This window comes from Rhinatrema bivittatum, chromosome 2, assembly GCF_901001135.1.
Source record: "Rhinatrema bivittatum chromosome 2, aRhiBiv1.1, whole genome shotgun sequence".
NCBI classification, from domain to species: domain Eukaryota; kingdom Metazoa; phylum Chordata; class Amphibia; order Gymnophiona; family Rhinatrematidae; genus Rhinatrema; species Rhinatrema bivittatum.
Window position 1 is genome coordinate 272,866,115 of NC_042616.1, and position 18,322 is coordinate 272,884,436.

Sequence of the window (18,322 nt, forward strand, 5' to 3'; positions counted from 1 at the left end):
AGGTTTTCAGATCATCCACATCTCATGCATATTCATCGTGGATATCCTGAGAACCTGACTGGCTGGGGGCCTTCCAGGACAGGTGTAGGAACCTCTGTTCTAGCAAGGTGTCTGCTTTCTCTCATCTTTAGCAAATGAAGCTGACAGAATTCTGGTTAAGGAATGAGAAACTTAATTCCTAAACCTACTTTCATGGATGTCCCCACCTATCAAACTTCTATAATGTTCTTTGCAAGCAGCCTTCTCTATCCTGAAAAGATCTTAAAAGGACAATCCTAACATTGGTGATGCTCAGACTTGTTAGTGTCTCACAGTCAGTTCACTATTCCACAGTGTGAGGTGTTGGGGATTGGGGGTGTGGTGTGGTGTGGAGAAGAGGGCCAGAAACAAACAGGTTAACAAGAAATAAATGATCTGGCAGTACTCAAAGCATATACCACAAAATCTCAAGCTATAAACATCAGCTTTAATGAAATGTAGTGGAAGAGATTCTATAAATCTGAAATCATTCCCATTTGCAAATTTTTTTAACCACAATTCTGCAAAATGCCAAACTATTTCAATTTAACCTAAGGCCCAGTGCTACACTTGTGTATTCTTTAAATGTAATCAGGTCAAAATTGTTCAACATCAAGAGTAGAATATTAGCAAGTTTGTACTATATACCCCTCATATCCTAAACTGAAGCAATTGAGAAGACCATTGAACACTGAATGCAAACTCAAATGATGCCTCCACTATGGTTCTAGAGACAAGTGGACTTCTAATAGCAGATTCTGTAAGCTAGTGGTTCCCAAACTGCATATTATGGCCGCAATAGGGGAGGGGGAATCTCAAAATCAGTGGCATGGGGGTCACACAAATAGTGTACTTCACCTTCCTTCTTGATCTCTCTTCTGATCTGCAACCGGCAGCGGCCGGCAGCCTACGACCTGGGTGCTAGCACAGACCCTGCCCTTCCTCCTGCACAGGCTTCCTATTAAGCTGAAAAAAACATTTAGAGGACCAGGGCTGTGAGAAGATACTATATCACAGGCTCTGTGCTGACTTCTCACTGCGTCCTTGTTTTGGACAAGAGGGCTGCATGTGAGAGAGTAGAAATCAGTTTTGGTCAGAGTGAGGGGGTCATGTGACTTGTCAAATGTTAAAGTGGGGTCTTACTGTTTGGAAAGTGCACTTTAAGGCAAGAAAGACTTCAAGACTTTTTTTTTTTTTTTTTAAGAGCAGCACTCCAATTAGGCATTCAAGAAGCCACTATTTTTGTTTCAAATGTGTTTTTGTGGGTTAATGTTGAATGTAACTCATCTGGGATTCCTTAATAGAGCAAGTAATATTTTAAATCAGATTAAACTACACTTAAAACGAAGATTGATTTAAACAAGAGGATAGGACGACTGACTATATGAATGCCTCAAGCCACTTGTCTCAGTGCTTCCTAGTGGTTATGATCCAGATTGTAATACAGAAGTGCGAGCAGTCTGGGCTTTTGTACCTATCACACATACCATGTACACTGGGGGGGCAGGTTTGATTTTAAAAGTTAATCTACCAAGCTTTAATTTTGCTCTGAAAAAAAAAAAAAAGATAAAGGCCCAGTCCATCGTATACTATAGAGGACAAGTGCATTATCTAGGCCATTTCATTCATTTTCATGCTTTCCTTCCCTCAGTGAACATGTCATATCAGCAGTGCAGGCTGTCCCACAATGGCCATTAAACTCTCCATTTCCTGGGGTTGATTGCTTTGCAAAGTCATTGTCGGCAATTGTGCAGGCTGTCGATTGATTGTCTTCTGAACTTTCATGGGGGCAGCCTGCTTCAGAAGCCTCCATTTTTACATCCACATCCATGCTCAGGGCCTGTTTGAAGATGGCTCTCATGGTGACAGGAATGGACATGCAACTGAAATAGAAAGAAAAATTAAGAGTCTGGACAAAAGTGAGCAGTGAATCAGCAGCTGGACTCGATTTTTTCTTCCTTATAGTCAACTGCATTTATAAGCTTTATAAGTCACTGGTTTTGAAATTGCCCCTTCCTGCCTCCCTCGCCTGATTTTCCCATACAGTGCATTCTTAGCCCCACTTAAAGAACATGTATATGTTAGCTCAGCCAATTCTTTCATTAAAAACATTTTAAAATATTTAAATTAAGCAAATACTACTGTGATTAACAGCAGCAAGGCTCCCTGTAGAAGGATTGTTAAGCACCTCTAAAGGCAATATGCACTCAACTTTGACTTGGGCAGTACGATTGTAACTTTAAAGGGAATTCTTTGCTTGCTGCACCAGGTTTCATTTACTTAAAAGGAAGATCTTTAAATATATTTGTCCATATAGCAAGGACAAGGAAAACTGCATGCAGTACGAGTACCACCTAGAACCAACTTTCTACAAACAGGAGCAAACTGTTGCCCACTGCTGACACTGCTTTAATACAGAAATCACCAAGTGGAAGTTTGGATTCCATATTTATTCAATTTTTGATCTCCTCTTATTGACAAAAGCGGTCACACTGCCCATATTGCTCATGTTCTTTTGTGGACCATAGCTTGCTAAACAGCCCAAAACCACCAAGCAATAAGGCCATACTTGCAGCAACAGTATTCTCTCCTCCTTTTCTGGCCTTGTTTCTTCATAACTAACACGGGTTATTTCTTGAGACAGTAGTGTTCCATAGATTATTAGCAGGTGCTTATTTACAAGCTGGCGTAAAATTCTATACAACCTAAAACTCTCTTTAAAGCTATAACCTGCCACTGTCTAAGCCTGGCCTCAAGCTACAGAATTTCCAAGTTTGTTACAGGACAATGCCTACCTGGCATGGTAACTCTAGGCTCACTGTTGGGCCGATACAGAAAAACCCCGCAGGAGAGCTGGTGAGCGCCCGCTCTCCCAGCACACGCCCAGGCCAATCTCCTGGGCGCGCGATTCAGAAAAAAAAAATATGTAAATGAGGACCCGCGGTAAAAGGAGGCGCTAGGGACACTAGCGCGTCCCTAGCACCTCCTTTTTGACAGAACCGGCTGCTGTCAGTGGATTTGACAGCTGACGTTCAATTTTACCGGCGTCAGTTCTCGAACCCGCTGACAGCCACGGGCTCGGAAAATGGACGCCGGCAAAATTGAGCATCCGTCTTCCAACCCGCGAGCTGCAGGCAGTTTTTTTATTTTTTGGGGCCTCCGACTTAATATCGCTATGATATTAAGTCGGAGGGTGTACAGAAAAGCAGTTTTTTCTGCTTTTCTGTACACTTTCCCGGTGCCGGTAGAAATTAACACCTGCCTATGGCAGGCGTTAATTTCTGAAAGTAAAATGTGTGGCTTTGCTGCACATTTTACTTTCTGTATCACGCAGGAACGACTAATAGGCCCATCAACATGGAAAACGCACGCCAAACGGGGGCTAACAGTGCGCTCAACCTGAGCACACTTTACTGCATCGGCCCGGGTGGTCTTACTCCATTGGGCCCCTATATTCCTGGCTGTTCTATCTCCATGGTAGATTCCTGCCCTTTGCAGGATTCCCCTGGAAGTTTCTTGATTTTTTTTTGGTTCATCAGATAACCTCTTTTCAGTTTTTCCAAGAGATTTTTCTTTCAGCTTAAAGATGCCTTAATTGGCAACACTGTCCTCTATCCAACAACCTCCTGGCTGTAGTGACATCACTTCCTCTCTCCCTTTCATTTACTCTTTGCAGCATCCTTTGCTTCCCTAGGGACCAACGCAATAAAGAGCACTGTGCTATGTACACTGAACAGGTCCCAAATATACGCACAGTTTGTTTGTGTACGTTACCTGCAATACAGGGAAGATTTTTGCGTGCATAAAATTTGCACACAAATAAGTGCATTTAGGATAGCTCTCACACACATAAATCCAATGTAAAAGACAAAATATTAGCCATTACTCTCCTATGCAGAGAGGTGCACACAAAGCCTGACAGTCTAACACATTTTTTTTAATGCTGGGAATTTAACTCCAGTTCAGAGGTGGTGTAAAAGTTAACTCACAATCTAGCAGCTAGGGCTGGTGGGATAATTTCACCTTATCCCTGGGTCAGCTCATAGCCGAGTAGAATACTAACTTTATTATAGACTACAGCCAAAAGTCTCTTTGCTAAAGCCACATTCCTTCTTTATCTTCTGACATTGAAACTGCTCTATGCCACTGACAGATGTGGCCGAGAGATATGAAGCTGGTAGGCTAAGTGTGTGGAGCAATGATTCCACCGCTTGCCTCTTCCCTCCCTCATGAAAGGTTCACTTGCACACCTGGTGAGATCCACCTCCTCCACTCCCGATACATTTTGAAGAAAAAAAAAAAAAAAAAAAAGACTTCTTGTCATTTAGTTCAGTGCCTTTGGTGCACTTCCGCCACTACAATCTGGCATTTTTTCCAATACCCATCCTGAGTTTCAGGGTGTTCACAACCTATCATCCAGAGACTTGGTTTACCCCTTGCTCCTTTTCTAACGCTTGTCTTAAATCAAGCCCAAAAGGAGAAATTTCTTCTTGTCCCATGTTATTTGCAAAGGCAGTAGCTTGAGAGTTGCCTAATGGTGCTGCGACCTCTCTCAGACATCTCCAGTGCCCTTCCTGTGACTTTCTCAACCGCTGTGGGCTGGCATCTGGCTGCTACTGGGAATCAAGTGCTGAGTGACTATCACCTGACATCAGTTCCAGGACAGTGAAGCTAAGATTCAATCTGACCCGGGAAAGTGAATTCACTTCTAAGGGTTTCACCACTGAAGGGAGTACAGCCCCTTAGTAAGAATCTTTGAATGACCCCTGTTATACCCTTACTAATGAAACAATAGCTGGTGAAGTTATGTGATTTTAATCTGACTTATTTGTTTTTGAACCTTTGTAGGTTTGAATGAGGAAGCTGCCTACTGGCAGATTTTTTTTTTCCTTTTTCTTTTCTTATTCAATACTAGCAGTACCCGGCCACGCGTTGCAGTGGCAGTCAGGTTCTTTTCCCTCCCTCCCCCTTCCCCTTGCTCATTTACCTCAGTCACTCATCCTCCTCCCCCTTGGTCACTCACCCCCCCCCCTTCCCTCCCCTGTCCCCACTCCAACTCTCTCCCCTCACACTCACCTCCCCCCTCATTCTCCCTCCCCTGACACTCACCTCCCCCCTCATTGTCACCTCCCCCCGCCTACTGCCTACCCTTCAGATCAGAAAACCTTTGTCTTTCTATTTCTGTGGGAACCCCCACACCCCAAAAAAAACCCAATCCCAACCCTTTAAATCAAATAATAACCCCCACCCTCCTGCCCCTTCCCAAGACCTGGGAAATTAAAATTGTTGGTGCTACATGTGGTCTGTCCCTGGGCGTCTGTGCGCGTTATGTAGCCAAATAGGGGAGTGCCTAACCAAATTTGCACTCCCAAATTTGTTTTGTGGTCTGGGGAGGGCTATTTTGGTGCGTTCTCGAGATCGTGCAAGTTTAGTGTATGTATTTGTGTGTGAACCTCCCCCTTCCCCCAAAAAACAACCCTATGAGAAACCTTCTCTTAAACTAACCACCCCACACTCTCCTGCCCCCCCCCCCAGCCCTGCGAAAAACAGTAGCCACCCCCCTGCCCCCCCAGAGTTGCTGAATAAATGAAACCTGCCCCCCCCTTCGTGACCCCTCCCCAAGATGTTCGCAATAAATTCATTACCACCCCCCACCCTCCAGACCCCCCAAGACCTGATAAAAATGTCAGTCGGTGGAGCGGGCGTTCAGGAGCGGTCCGGGAGCGATGTATTGGCGTTGGTCCGTCGGCCGCGAGCACTGAAATGGGTTCCAACAGCCCTTTGCCCTTACTATGTCAGTGGGGTGGAGCAATGGCAGCGGTAGGTCCTCTGACATAGTAAGGGCAAAGGTCCACCGGCTGCCAGTCCTGAAAATGGTGCAGAGGGGCCCTCGCCCTTACTATGTCACATGGGCTACTGCCGCCATTGGTGACCCCGAGTGGCATAGCAAGGGAAAGGGCCGTCGGCGCCATGTTGATTGCTGGCAGCCGACAGCCGTAGTGCAGGAGATGTGCCCGGACCGGTCCTGGCCCCCCGCTGGAGCCTCCCAGACTTCTGTCAGGTTGTGTGTGTGTTGTGAGGGCCTGAGAAGTAAATAAATTTGGCATGTGTGTGGGGGGTGTGAGGAGGGTGGTGGGTGTATTTTATCTGTAAAGGAAAGTTATCTTCCGGCGAAAAAAGTGAGCGAATGTGTTAAAATGGAAGTGAAACGTGGACCTGGACTGGCGAAATAATTAGTGTAGCGTGGGTTAGTGTAAGGTGCAACAGATGGTGCTTACGTCCAGCAGATGTCGCTGTTTTCTGGAAAAAATCTTTAAACCTATTTTACCTGTCACAGGTGTGACATATCTGTAATGTAAGTACAGAAGAACCTTCCTGTATGCGAAATGAAGGTTGTGTCCAAATTTGAAAGCAATCGGTTCAGTGGTTTCTGAGATTAGCGATTTTGTCCAAACTATTTAACATTTTTATTTATATAGATTTGACATTTGTCATTTAATTTACAACAAGCCGTAAAGCCCGTTAAAACGGGCTACATCCCTCTGTCTCTCACCTCCCCCTCATTCTCTCTCCCCTCACTCTTCACCATCCCCCTCCCCACCCTCCCTCTCCTCTCACTCAGTCCCCCCTCTCCCTCACTCCCTCCCACTCAGTCCCCCCTCTCCCTCCCACTCAGTCCCCCTCTCCCTCCCTCCCACTCACTCAGTCCCCCTCTCCCTCCCTCCCACTCAGTCCCTCCCTTCACCCACCTCCATTTCCTCCCGGCGCCGTAAGCGCGACTTCCCGCAACCCTCACCCGGCTCCATTAACTCCTCCCGCTCCTGCCGGCAGATCTCGGGGGGGGTCACTCCCGCGCGCGCGCGCGGCAGTGACCCCCCCCCCCCCCGAGATCTGCCGGCAGATCTGGGGAGAAGTAGCGGCACCGCGCGCGAGCGGCGCCGCTGCTTCTCCTCCCCAGATCTGCCGGCAGATCTCGGGGGGGGGGGGCGCGGGAGTGACACCCCCCCCCCCGAGATCTGCCGGCAGGAGCGGGAGGAGAAGCAGCGGTGCCGCTACTTCTCCTCCCGCTCCTGCCGGCAGATCTCGGGGGGGGGGGCGCGGGAGTGACACCCCCCCCCCGAGATCTGCCGGCAGGAGCGGGAGGAGAAGTAGCGGCGCCGCTGCTTCTCCTCCCGCTCCTGCCGGCAGATCTCGGGGGGGGGGGCGCGGGAGTGACACCCCCCCCCCCGAGATCTGCCGGCAGATCTGGGGAGGAGAAGTAGCGGCACCGCTGCTTCTCCTCCCGCTCCTGCCGGCAGATCTCGGGGGGGGGGTGTCACTCCCGCGCCCCCCCCCCGAGATCTGCCGGCAGGAGCGGGAGGAGAAGTAGCGGCACCGCTGCTTCTCCTCCCGCTCCTGCCGGCAGATCTCGGGGGGGGGGGCGCGGGAGTGACACCCCCCCCCCGAGATCTGCCGGCAGATCTGGGGAGGAGAAGTAGCGGCACCGCGCGCGCGCGCGCGGCGCCGCTGCTTCTCCTCCCGCTCCTGCGGCCCCACCGCCATTATTTTTTTCTGACCAACGTCCTTGCCCGCACATGCGCAGTAGAGCTGCGCTCTACTGCGCATTTGCGGGCCGTCGGTCACAGGCCATTTATAAGGTAGATAGCCTGTAATCAATCTAGCTCCAGCATTTTGAACCAGTTTTAGAACTTGCAGTTGCTCCCTGGGAAGATCTACATAAAGTGCATTGCAGTAGTCTAAACCTTAGGACCAATGCTTGTAGCATAGTGCAAAATTCCTTTTTTGATGACATATTTAAGTTGCCAAAGGAGTAGTAGTTTAAAAAATGCTGACTTTAATGCCACATTAATTTAAAGGTCGCAATGTGACAGAAGTCAATAAATCCCAAATCTCAAACCTTGGCCAAAAAAGGATAGGCCCGGTTGTTCAATATAAGGCCATCAAAATCAAAAGGAAGATCATCTCAGCTTATCTAAATGTATTTTTTTTTAAGGTTTAATGCTAGTTTATTATCCTGCGCCCACTTTCCTATTTCAGTAATACAATCTGACAATAGTGATAAAACAGAGGACGGATCCAACTGGCAAACAGAACTGAATATCCTCTGCATAAATTTTCCATTTTATTTCATATGTAGAAACTTTTGTTTTTAGTAATTTTATTTCTCCTGGGAATTACAATGTTATAAGAAGAGAATGTGAATAATACATTTTTTTTTTTTTTTTGGTATAGCATTGAAATTCTTAACCAAGGTCCCTCTCCATAGGATTTTATGACGTCTCCCCTAATGGATATAGATAAATATTAAATAGCACTGCAGACAGCTCTTGGGGGACTGCTGAGAATCTCAGAATGGGAGACATTTTCATCTGTTTTACTTATGTCCGGTCTGTAAGAACGCCTCCTCCTACCCTTATTGACTCATCGACCAAGAATGTTTATGGCATAAAGTACCAAAACACTGCAGACCACTGATCTTCCCTTATGTTTTCAAAGCAGAAAATCTCATACAGAAAAACTAATAGCGTTTCAGTATTGTGCCTTGCTATGAACTCACATTAAGAATCATGGACATTATATTCATTTATAAAATCCTGTAATTAACAAAATACATATCTTTCTGTAATTTTAGCCAATGCTGGAAGGTTTGAAAGAAGTCTAATGGTCTGGGTTGTTTATTTCACATGCACAATTTGTTATATGGCAGACAATAGCTTTTTTTCTTTTTTGTTAAGTGGTGCAGGAAGTGAGCATATCACAGTAGCAGCATTCATAATATTGATAAGCTCCACAAATGTATCCTTCAAACTCTGAAAAATTCAGAGTGAACATGAATCAAGTGGCGAGGTCAGTGGCTTAAAAAAATTGAAGGGTCTGAACCACCTCAGAATCAGTTCCAGTGTGGACTTGAAAGTGACTTTGCACAATGATTTTTCTTGTAAAATAGGCAGCTAAAACTTTACAATCTAGTGGACAAGCCAACTTTCCCTTATTTGTTTTTTTTCTCGAGCAACCATTTAATTGTCTTAAAAACATCCTGTGATTGATTTAAGGAATTTTGAATTCTAGTAGTTATAAAGGACTTTTTTGCTATTCTAAGCAATCTCTTATATTGTACCAAGATGGTCCTACATATACTTAATTATTGTAATTTTATGTTAATGCCATTTTTGCTCAGCACGCAGGCTAAGAATTCACTTGAAAATGAATTACTGTGAGCAGTAATTTGGAAAGTAATGGTTTTCAGTGGGGCAACCTTGTTCAAAACCAAGGACAATGACTAATTGCAAGATTCAACTAATTTTTCTGCACCGTCAGCTTCCAATGGTAACGAATTGTGAGTAGTGTGATTCAAATGCTGACACACCTAGAGGGCCTCTATGATTTTTGCTCTATTAATCGACAGGTCACAATGTCTGTTAAATTACTACTTAAATTTCATTACATAATGGTCGGTCCAGGGAACCTCTTTGGGGTAGATTTTAAAACCCCTACACGCATAAATCCTCCCGGATTTACGCATGCCGATTTTGCATAGGCCACCGGTGCGCACAAAGCCCCGGGACACACGTAAGTCCCGGGGCTTCCTAAAAGGGGCGGGAGGGGGCGTGTCCGGGGGCGGGCCCGAGTCCCCCGGCACTGCGGCCTGTGCCGGGGGATGCCGGGGCGGCGCACGCACAAGTTACGCCTGCTTCAAGCAGGCGTAACTTGCCCAACAAAGGTAGGGGGGATTTAGGTAGGGCTGGGGGGTGGGGTAGATAGGGGAAGGGAGGGGAAGGTGGGGGGACGCGGAAGGAAAGTTCCCTCCAAGGCCACTCCGATTTCGGAGCGGCCTCGGAGGGAACGGAGGCAGGCTGCGCGGCTCGGCGCGCACAGGCTGTCGATTTTGCGCAGCCTTGTGCATGCTGACCCCGGATTTTATAAGATGCGCGCGGATATGCGCGTATCTTATAAAATCTGGTGTACTTTTGTTTGCGCGCGCGTATTTTTTGAAGATCTACCTCTTTGCATGCAGACCTAAAATGCCAATTCCTGCTATTCAGGAATCAGGCACAACATGGACTGAACGCATACCTGGCAATATGAGTGAGAATATCTACCATGCGTGTAATGTGCCAGTGAAGAGGTCAAAGATAGCACCTGGTTTACATATTTTTGAAGATATTTATTCATGTGGATATTAGAATCTCCTATAATAATCACATTTTTCAAAGAACATAGAAATGATGGCAGAAAAGGACCAATGGTCCATCCAGTCTGCCCAGAAAACTTCCCATGGTGGTATCTGCTGTGCTGTGCAGGTTACCCCTATATATCAGTCAGTTTTGCTTGATGTGCTCAGCAAGCTAAGAGTAGGCAATTCTGTATAACAGAGACCAATATGTGATCACATGACCATTCCTTCACAACTACTACTACTAAACATTTCTACAGTGCTACTTGATGTACACAATACTGTACAACATAAGAGACTGTCCCTTCTTGGTAGAGCTTATAATCTAATCAAAACAAACATATAGGGCAAAAGATTCTAGGAATTTCATTTATTAAGAAATTGGTTAAAAATTAATGAGACTATAAGTGGGACTATAAGGGTTAAGATTTTAAAAGCCTCAAAAACATGGGGGTATTAGACTGGTTTTATATAAGGCAAGAGAGAACATGACACACCAGCTCAGGAAGTCTAATCCAAGCATATTGTGCAGCCAGGAAGAAAGCATGGAGTCAGTAATAGGTGGTAGAGAAGAAGGGCATAGATAATGTATTGCCTGATGAGAGGAGCGCACATGAGGGATGTAGAGAGAGATGAGAGGAAAGGTAGTGAGGAGCTGCAGAGTGAAGGCTCTTGTAGGTAAGTAAGAGGAGCTTGAACTGTATGAGGGAACAGATAGAGAGCCAATGTAGCGACTTAAGAAAAGGAATTATATGGGTGTAGCGACTTTGGCAATAAGATACGTTGCGCAGCTGAATTTTGGATGGATTGTAGAGAACGATTACTCACTGAGAGACCTGTACATAAGAACATGCCATACAGGGTCAGACCAAGGGTCCATCAAGCCCAGCGATCCTGTTTCCAACAGTGGCCAATCCAGGCCATAAGAACCTGGCAAGTACCCAAAAACTAAGTCTATTCCATGTTACCATTGCTAGTAATAGCAGTGGCTATTTTCTAAGTCAACTTAATTAATAGCAGGTAATGGACTTCTCCTCCAAGAACTTATCCAATCCTTTTTTAAACACAGCTATACTAACTGCACTAACCACATCCTCTGGCAACAAATTCCAAAGTTTAATTGTGCTATGAGTGAAAAAGAACTTTCTCCAATTAGTTTTAAATGTGCCACATGCTAACTTCATGGAGTGCCCCCTAGTCTTTCTATTATCCGAAAGAGTAAATAACCGATTCACATCTACCCGTTCTAGACCTCTCATGATTTTAAATACCTCTATCATATCCCCTCTCAGGCGTCTCTTCTCCAAGCTGAAAATTCCTAACCACTTTAGTCTTTCTTCATAGGGGGCTGTTCCATTCCCCTTATTTTGGTAGCCCTTGTCTGTACCTTCTCCATCGCAATTATATCTTTCTTGAGATGCGGCAACCAGAATTGTAAACTGTATTAAAGGTGCGGTCTCACCATGGAGCGATACAGAGGCATTATGACATTTTCCATTTTATTCACCATTCCCTTTCTAATAATTCCCAAAATTCTGTTTGCTTTTTTGACTGCTGCAGCACACTGAACCAACCATTTCAATATATTATCCACTATGACGCCTAGATCTCTTTCTTGGGTAGTAGCACCTAATATGGAACCTAACATTGTGTAACTATAGCATGGGTTATTTTTCCCTATATGCATCACCTTGCACTTATCCACATTAAATTTCATCTGCCATTTTGATGCAGGTTGCAATAGACTAAGTAGGAGATGATGAGAGAGTGGATGAGTGTTGTCATGTGTTCAGAAAGGAAGGCACAGATTTTGGTGAAGTTATAGAGAAAGAAATGGAACATTTTAGCTGTGTTTTTGATATATGTAGAGAAGGGGAGAGAGAGAGAGAGGAGTCTACGATGACTGCAAGGTTAGAAGATGAGGGGATTAGGAGATTGTCATCCATAGAAAGAGAGAAAGGAGGAAAAGGGGAAGTGGGCTGGGAGAAGATAAGGAGCTCTATCTTGACCATGTTGAATTTAAAGTGGTGGTGGATCAACCAGGGAATGTCAGACAAGCAAGTTGAGATCTGGGACTGGATTACTGATGAAATCTCTGACAGAGAAGTAAATCTGGGAATCATCATAAAGATAGCATTGAAATCCATGAAAGGAAATTAGAGCGCCAAGGGAATTAGTATACAGAGAGAAAGGAAGAGGACCCAGGAAAAAACCTTGAGGCACATCAATTGATAGTAGTATGGCAGCATAGTTCCCTGTAAGCTAAGCACTTGAGTGATTGTTCAGTGCTCATCATTTTGAAGCATCGCTCACAGGTTTTACATAGTTGCTCACATATTTTCTTTGTGCTACATACAGAAATGCAATGTTAATAATGGCACTCACAAATTGTTGGTTTAAAGAAATTGTTGCTCATATAAAAAAATTAAAAAAAAAAGTACCCAAAGGAGGGAGCATATGGCAGTGGAAGAGGATCCTCCAGAAGAAGCTGCATGACAGGAGAGGAAAGAAGAGAACAAAGACAGGACAGATCCCAAAATCCAAATGAAGACAGAGTATGATGGTGATCAATAGTGTCAAAAGCAGCATATAGGTCAAGCAGAATATGAACTGAATAAAGGCCTTTGGTTTTAGTCATAAACAGGTTAGAGTCTTTGGCAAGGGCTGTTTCTGTAGAGTGTAGATGGCAGAAGCCAGTATGGAGTGGGTAAAAAAATGGAAGCAAAAGGGAGGAGGGAAATGGGAGAATAATTGGCAGGGCAAGTAGGGTCCAGTGAGGGTTTTGGAGTGGTGTAATCATAGCATGTTTGGAGGCAGCAGAAAAAGTAACAGTTGAAAGTAATAGATTAAGGATGTGACTGATGGAAGGGATGACTGCAGTGGAAATAGAGCTGAGAAGCTGAATAGGAATGGGGTCAGAAAAGCAAGTAGTGAGTTTGGAGGAGGAGAGAAGATGGGCAGTTTTCTCCACTGTGATTTCAGAAAAGGAGTAGAAAGTGGTAGAGGGCTAAGCCAGGGGAAAGGTAGAAGAGAGAAGTGTGAGAAGAAGATAATAGAGGTGACTTGGTTGAGACTAATTTTGTGAATCTTGTCATGGAAGTAGTCAGCCATAGTCTGGGCAGAGGGGAGGGAGGCAAAGAAAGCTGTAGAAGAGAATTGCGTGTGGCAGAGAGACAACAAGGATTCACTGCAAATGAGTTTGTAAGATGGATGCAGAAGTCTTCCTTGGCAAGTGAAATAGCAGACTGGAAGGAAACCAGCATGAACTGAAACGTATGAAGTCTGCATGGGTACAGATTTTTAACCAGAATTGTTCTGTAGAGTGGACACAGGAATGAGCCAAGACTGAGATTTGGTACACCTTACTTGATGGGTAAGAGGAAAAGCAAGAGAGTGTCTAAAGCAGAGGAAAATATAGTGTTCTAAGAAGAAATTGCTTCATTAATAGACCATGCAATGGAAGAAATCAGAGATTAAACAGTAGTGGAGAGGATTCAAGGGTTAACAACCCGGAGATTTCTGAAGGTGTTGGAGGAGGCAGTGGGGTAGGGTGATATAATGTGAAAGTTATCAGATAATGGTCTGAAACAGGAAGAACTGAGGTGGAGAAGTCAGAGATAGCAGCCGGAGGAAAGGACTAGGTCAAGGCACTGGCCAGGTTTATGAGTAGGAGTGATAGAATGGAGTTGCAGATTCAAAGAGGAGGTTAAGGAAAGGATTGAGGCATAAGAGTCAGAAGGTTATTAACATGGAGGATGAAGTCACCAAGAATAAGGAAAGAGGAAGATGGGTCAAAGAAGGAAAGTCAAGAATTGAAGTTGATGAGAAAGGAGGAGGTAGATATATCAACGGGTTGATAATTGATAGCTACTTGGAGAGTTAGTGGAGTGAATAGGCAGATGAGTAGGCCCCAAAAGAAGGAAGTGGGACTGAGGTGGAAAAAGGAGTTGAAACCTACAGGAGGGGGAGAGCAGCAGTCCCAACAGCACAGACAGACAGACAGAGAGAGAGAGAGATACATTGGGAGTCCAATATTGGGATCTCACAAGCTGAGAGGAGGAAGAGCAGAAGAATTTATAGAAGGAAGGTAGAGGTGGGACACGACAGTGACAAGGATGAGATGCTGTCAGGGAAAGTGGAGATGGCTGGATGAGAAGAAGAGTTTAAGAGCAGTGGACAGTGCAGATGACAGAATGGCAGATGAGGTAAAGAATGTAAAGAATGGAGAAGGTGGACTTTTGTTAGTAGTGACTGAATGCAAAAAGAGTCAGCAGCTTTGGAGGCTGCTCAGATTTGTAGTGAATTGCAACTTTCAGAAGGGTTAGAAGTTTTAGAAACTATATTACTTGCATCCCTTAACAAGCAATAGTGCTTTTATGTATATCAAGGTCATGGCAGTATATGGGTACCTGATGGAACAGATATGGGAGAATAAAAATGAGCTCAGCCATAGTGGCAGCAGCACTACATGGTTCAATGGGATTAAAGGCAGATTAAATGGTGGGATATACTGAAGGGCTGTACTCCTTTGCGTATCCCTTGGTGCAAACCAGGGAGAAAGCCAAAATTATCATGGTAAGTGAATTATTTAACTCTCAAAAACAGAACTTTTATTTTTTATGTAACTGGCCTGTTTATTGGAATATTCTGACTAGGACAATTCTGGAGTTTATTTTATAATAAGCTTCTTATTTGCCATTTTTTGGACTAATGTATTTGAAGGTTAAGGTGACTAACCCTGATATTAATGGAACTAGTACAGTAATAACTGGAAGGGATCATTATATTAATTGTTAATCAATTTAGAAAAGCTGTTCAAATCTCCTTTGCTTCTGCCATTCTTCTGTCCATTACCATTCCATCCTCACCTTTCCTCACAGTGGAAAGGTGGAATTTGAAATTCTGGTTACTGAGGTTTTGGTTGTGACAATATATTAATATATTGTAGAGTCTTCACCAGTACCACTTTTAATACTAACTGCTATACAAACCAGTTGAGACAGTGAGTATGCTGCAGTACTTAGCATGCACTCCCAAACAGTTTAGGTTGGTCACAAACAAACACACACACACTCCACTCTATGCCTTAGGAGTTGTGAAACCTCCATACTGTTTGCCATATACATACTCTGCTTTGCTGCCATACCTCTGATGCTACACCTCAGGGGTTTTGCAGATTCTATCTCACTCTACACTGCAGTCTAATCTTCCAATTTGAAGCTATTAGCTCCAGAGACTACTTATGATGAACACCAGCCTGAACCTTACCTGTTTTTCTCCATTTTAGAGGAGTTTTTTTGCCCCAAAAAAAAAAAAGAGGCAGCACACATATACAATCTGTGTGAGACATTTATGCACACACACTGTGACACAGGTACTGGCTGTAATATTGAAGTCTATAACTGCTATACACTACATAGGCATAGCCAGACAGAATGCTTGGCAGTGGCACACGCTAATTGTGGTTTTAACACTAGTGCTGCTGTTTCAAGCTTCTCTTTGTACTTCTGGGTAGTTCTCCCTCTGCTCCAGCTCTCATGGTTATTTTCAAATTCCCTTATGGTACTTGTTGACTGTTGGCCTTGCTGTAACAATATGAAGCTTTATACAAGCCTTATATAGTGTTACTTTTAACAGTTTCATGCCCTCTTGGACTATTACTTCAAATTCCTTTCCTTTACAGTTCTGACTATTGGTCTCATCCAGTATTTAGCCCTTGATGGATTATACCACAGCAAAGAGGATACCATCCTCAAGCCTGACGCTCCATTCCCTTCCCCAAATGATGCTGAAGGGAAACTAAATCAGGCCTCCTCCAGAGATTTCAACTAGCTTCTCCCTGCCCAGGGCTTTGTACCAATTTTGGTGCCAGAACACAAAAAAAAAAAAAAAAGAGAGACTAGGAATTGCTGCTCTATTGGTGCCTTGGGTTTTTTTCCTGCCATGTTCCCTGTTCATGGTACCTTTATCTGTTCATGCTACTTTGTACCTCTATTAGTATATCGAGTCTTCATGCCACAGCTGTGGGAGCCCTTTTCCCCTCATTTGGAGCCTTGAGATGCTTTTGCCATTGTCGGTGACTGCTCTTTAACTTTCATGGTGCTTTAGGGTCTCCGTGCCACTTTCAATGCCACTTTACCCCTCTTGCTATGTAAAGAAATGTCCAATGAAGCAAGCTATTGGAAATATTAAATCAATGCAATCCAAATTCCCAAAGTTAATTAATTTGAAACTTCACTTGTATCCATTAAGTAAGGTTTGTTGGACCTTATAAAACTTCACCATTCAAAATAATTTTGAGTGCACGAGCTAATTTGTAATTAAGGAGGAAAGAACCTCAGATGGTAAGTATGCACATGGAAGTTCACAATAGGCATACTGACTGATGTAATCGTAAGTTCAAACCCCCACCATCTCAGATTATTTGTATATATAAAGAATTGTGTCTTTATTGCTAATCTTAAAAAAAAATTATTTTCTCAATTTTGGGATTTATTTTTTGTTTTTTTAAATTGAATCAAGATATGTATGTCTGTATGTGTATATCTTTTTTTTTTTTTTATTCCTCGATACCCATTCCAACAAAATTGCCAGTATGAATATTTTTGCTTGCTATAGCTCCTGAAAATGAATTTTTCAGAATTTCAATCTAAAAACATATTTTAATCTGAGAGGAAAAGACCTCAGTACTGGTGGAAAATGCCACAGGCTGAATCTCAAACTAGTTGGTGCAACAACCAGTCTGAAAAAGTATTTTTTATTTTTATATAGAAAATCTTTATTTCCAAATAACTTTATCATTTTCAATTTTTCTAAAAGAGCAATAGCATGCCCAGTACTGCAAACTAATTTCAAATGTTTTGCTGACTCCACTAACTTAGTGGCATATTCTTTATAGCACATTGCATTCCACTTCTTAATAGTTAATCAGAGACAGATCAGCTACTGATGTTAAGTGTTTTCTTTAAAGATTTTTTACTTATCTTTATAACACAGTCTTTATGAAACAATCTGTTCCAGCCTCTGCTTGTAGCAATTTCAAGGAATGCCTAATTTAAGAGAAAGCCGACGTTGGCAACATTCCGCAGGATAGCTAAGCTATGTCAGGGCAAAAGCTCAAATTTGTGCTTTTTCATTTCAGCATACTATATCCTTGTGATGTATTCCTTGTGGCTATACCACTTCCAAGTTTGAGCTATGCATTTATTCTTTGTTGTCCCCATTTCCGAAATCTAAACTGTGCATCGCAAAATATATTGAAAACAAAACTTGTCCTTAAAAGCTGAATTAATCATTTGGGGCCCACTATTCAAAGTGTGATCACTGCTATTTAGCTGGATAAGCGGGACTTATACAGCTAAGTAACGCCCACTAAATATGCGCATCCGTTCAGCATCCGTCACTTAGCCATACTCGTTCCTTATACAGCTAAAAGATAAATGTTTAAAAACTAGAAGCATTCTGAGCAAATCAGGGGCGTAGTGAGATCCACATCTAACTTTTACGTATAACTACCAATATCTGGCATAATGTTTGTCTAAGCTTAGATGCCCCATAGAACAGGTCTAAACTTAGCTGGGAAGACTTATCCGGTGAAGTGTGCAAATATACACATATATTCAGCGGCATAGCTACGTTGCTGAATATCAGTGTAACTGAGCCAGATTAGTCATATCTGGTTAACTTACTTAAATGGCCAGCGCTGAATATCAAGGCCTAGATTTCTAATTTTGGTTTCTTAAATTTTAGCAGGGAATTAATGCATAACAGCACTTTTCTTTGGTAAAGTCCACAAGATCCTCACTTCGAAGTCCAGAATGTGTATATAGAAACTTTCCAAAGGAGATGGGCCATTTGAAACAAGCTGCCAGTTGAACAAGCCTTAAACTTAGCCCTGATGCAGCATAAAAGTGAAACGCTGGCCACAGTCAGCTAACATACATCAAAATGCAACAAATGATTTTGACAGAGCCATCACTCATTACAGCTTATTTGGACTTTGTTGTTAGAGAAACTACATGATTTTTTACAGTGGTTGAATACCAGAAACTAAGTTTGCGATTTTCTATGCAAAGCCATTCACAACAGATTTCATTTTTAGTTTTCGCAATAATGAAACAAGATCATTCA

The 18,322-nt window shown here is 43.4% G+C and overlaps 1 protein-coding gene across 1 annotated transcript in view; it reads right to left on the bottom strand.

The window, feature by feature from the left end:
* Positions 1-446: 446 nt before the first annotated feature.
* The window catches only part of LOC115084539 (mediator of RNA polymerase II transcription subunit 1-like), a 200,022-nt gene continuing 182,146 nt past the window's right edge, over positions 447-18,322 (bottom strand). Inside the window, exon 18 of the mRNA XM_029589527.1 lies at positions 447-1,901. Coding sequence (XP_029445387.1) covers positions 1,640-1,901 — 262 coding nt within the window. The 3' untranslated portion in view covers positions 447-1,639. The remainder of the gene's footprint in view (positions 1,902-18,322) is intronic.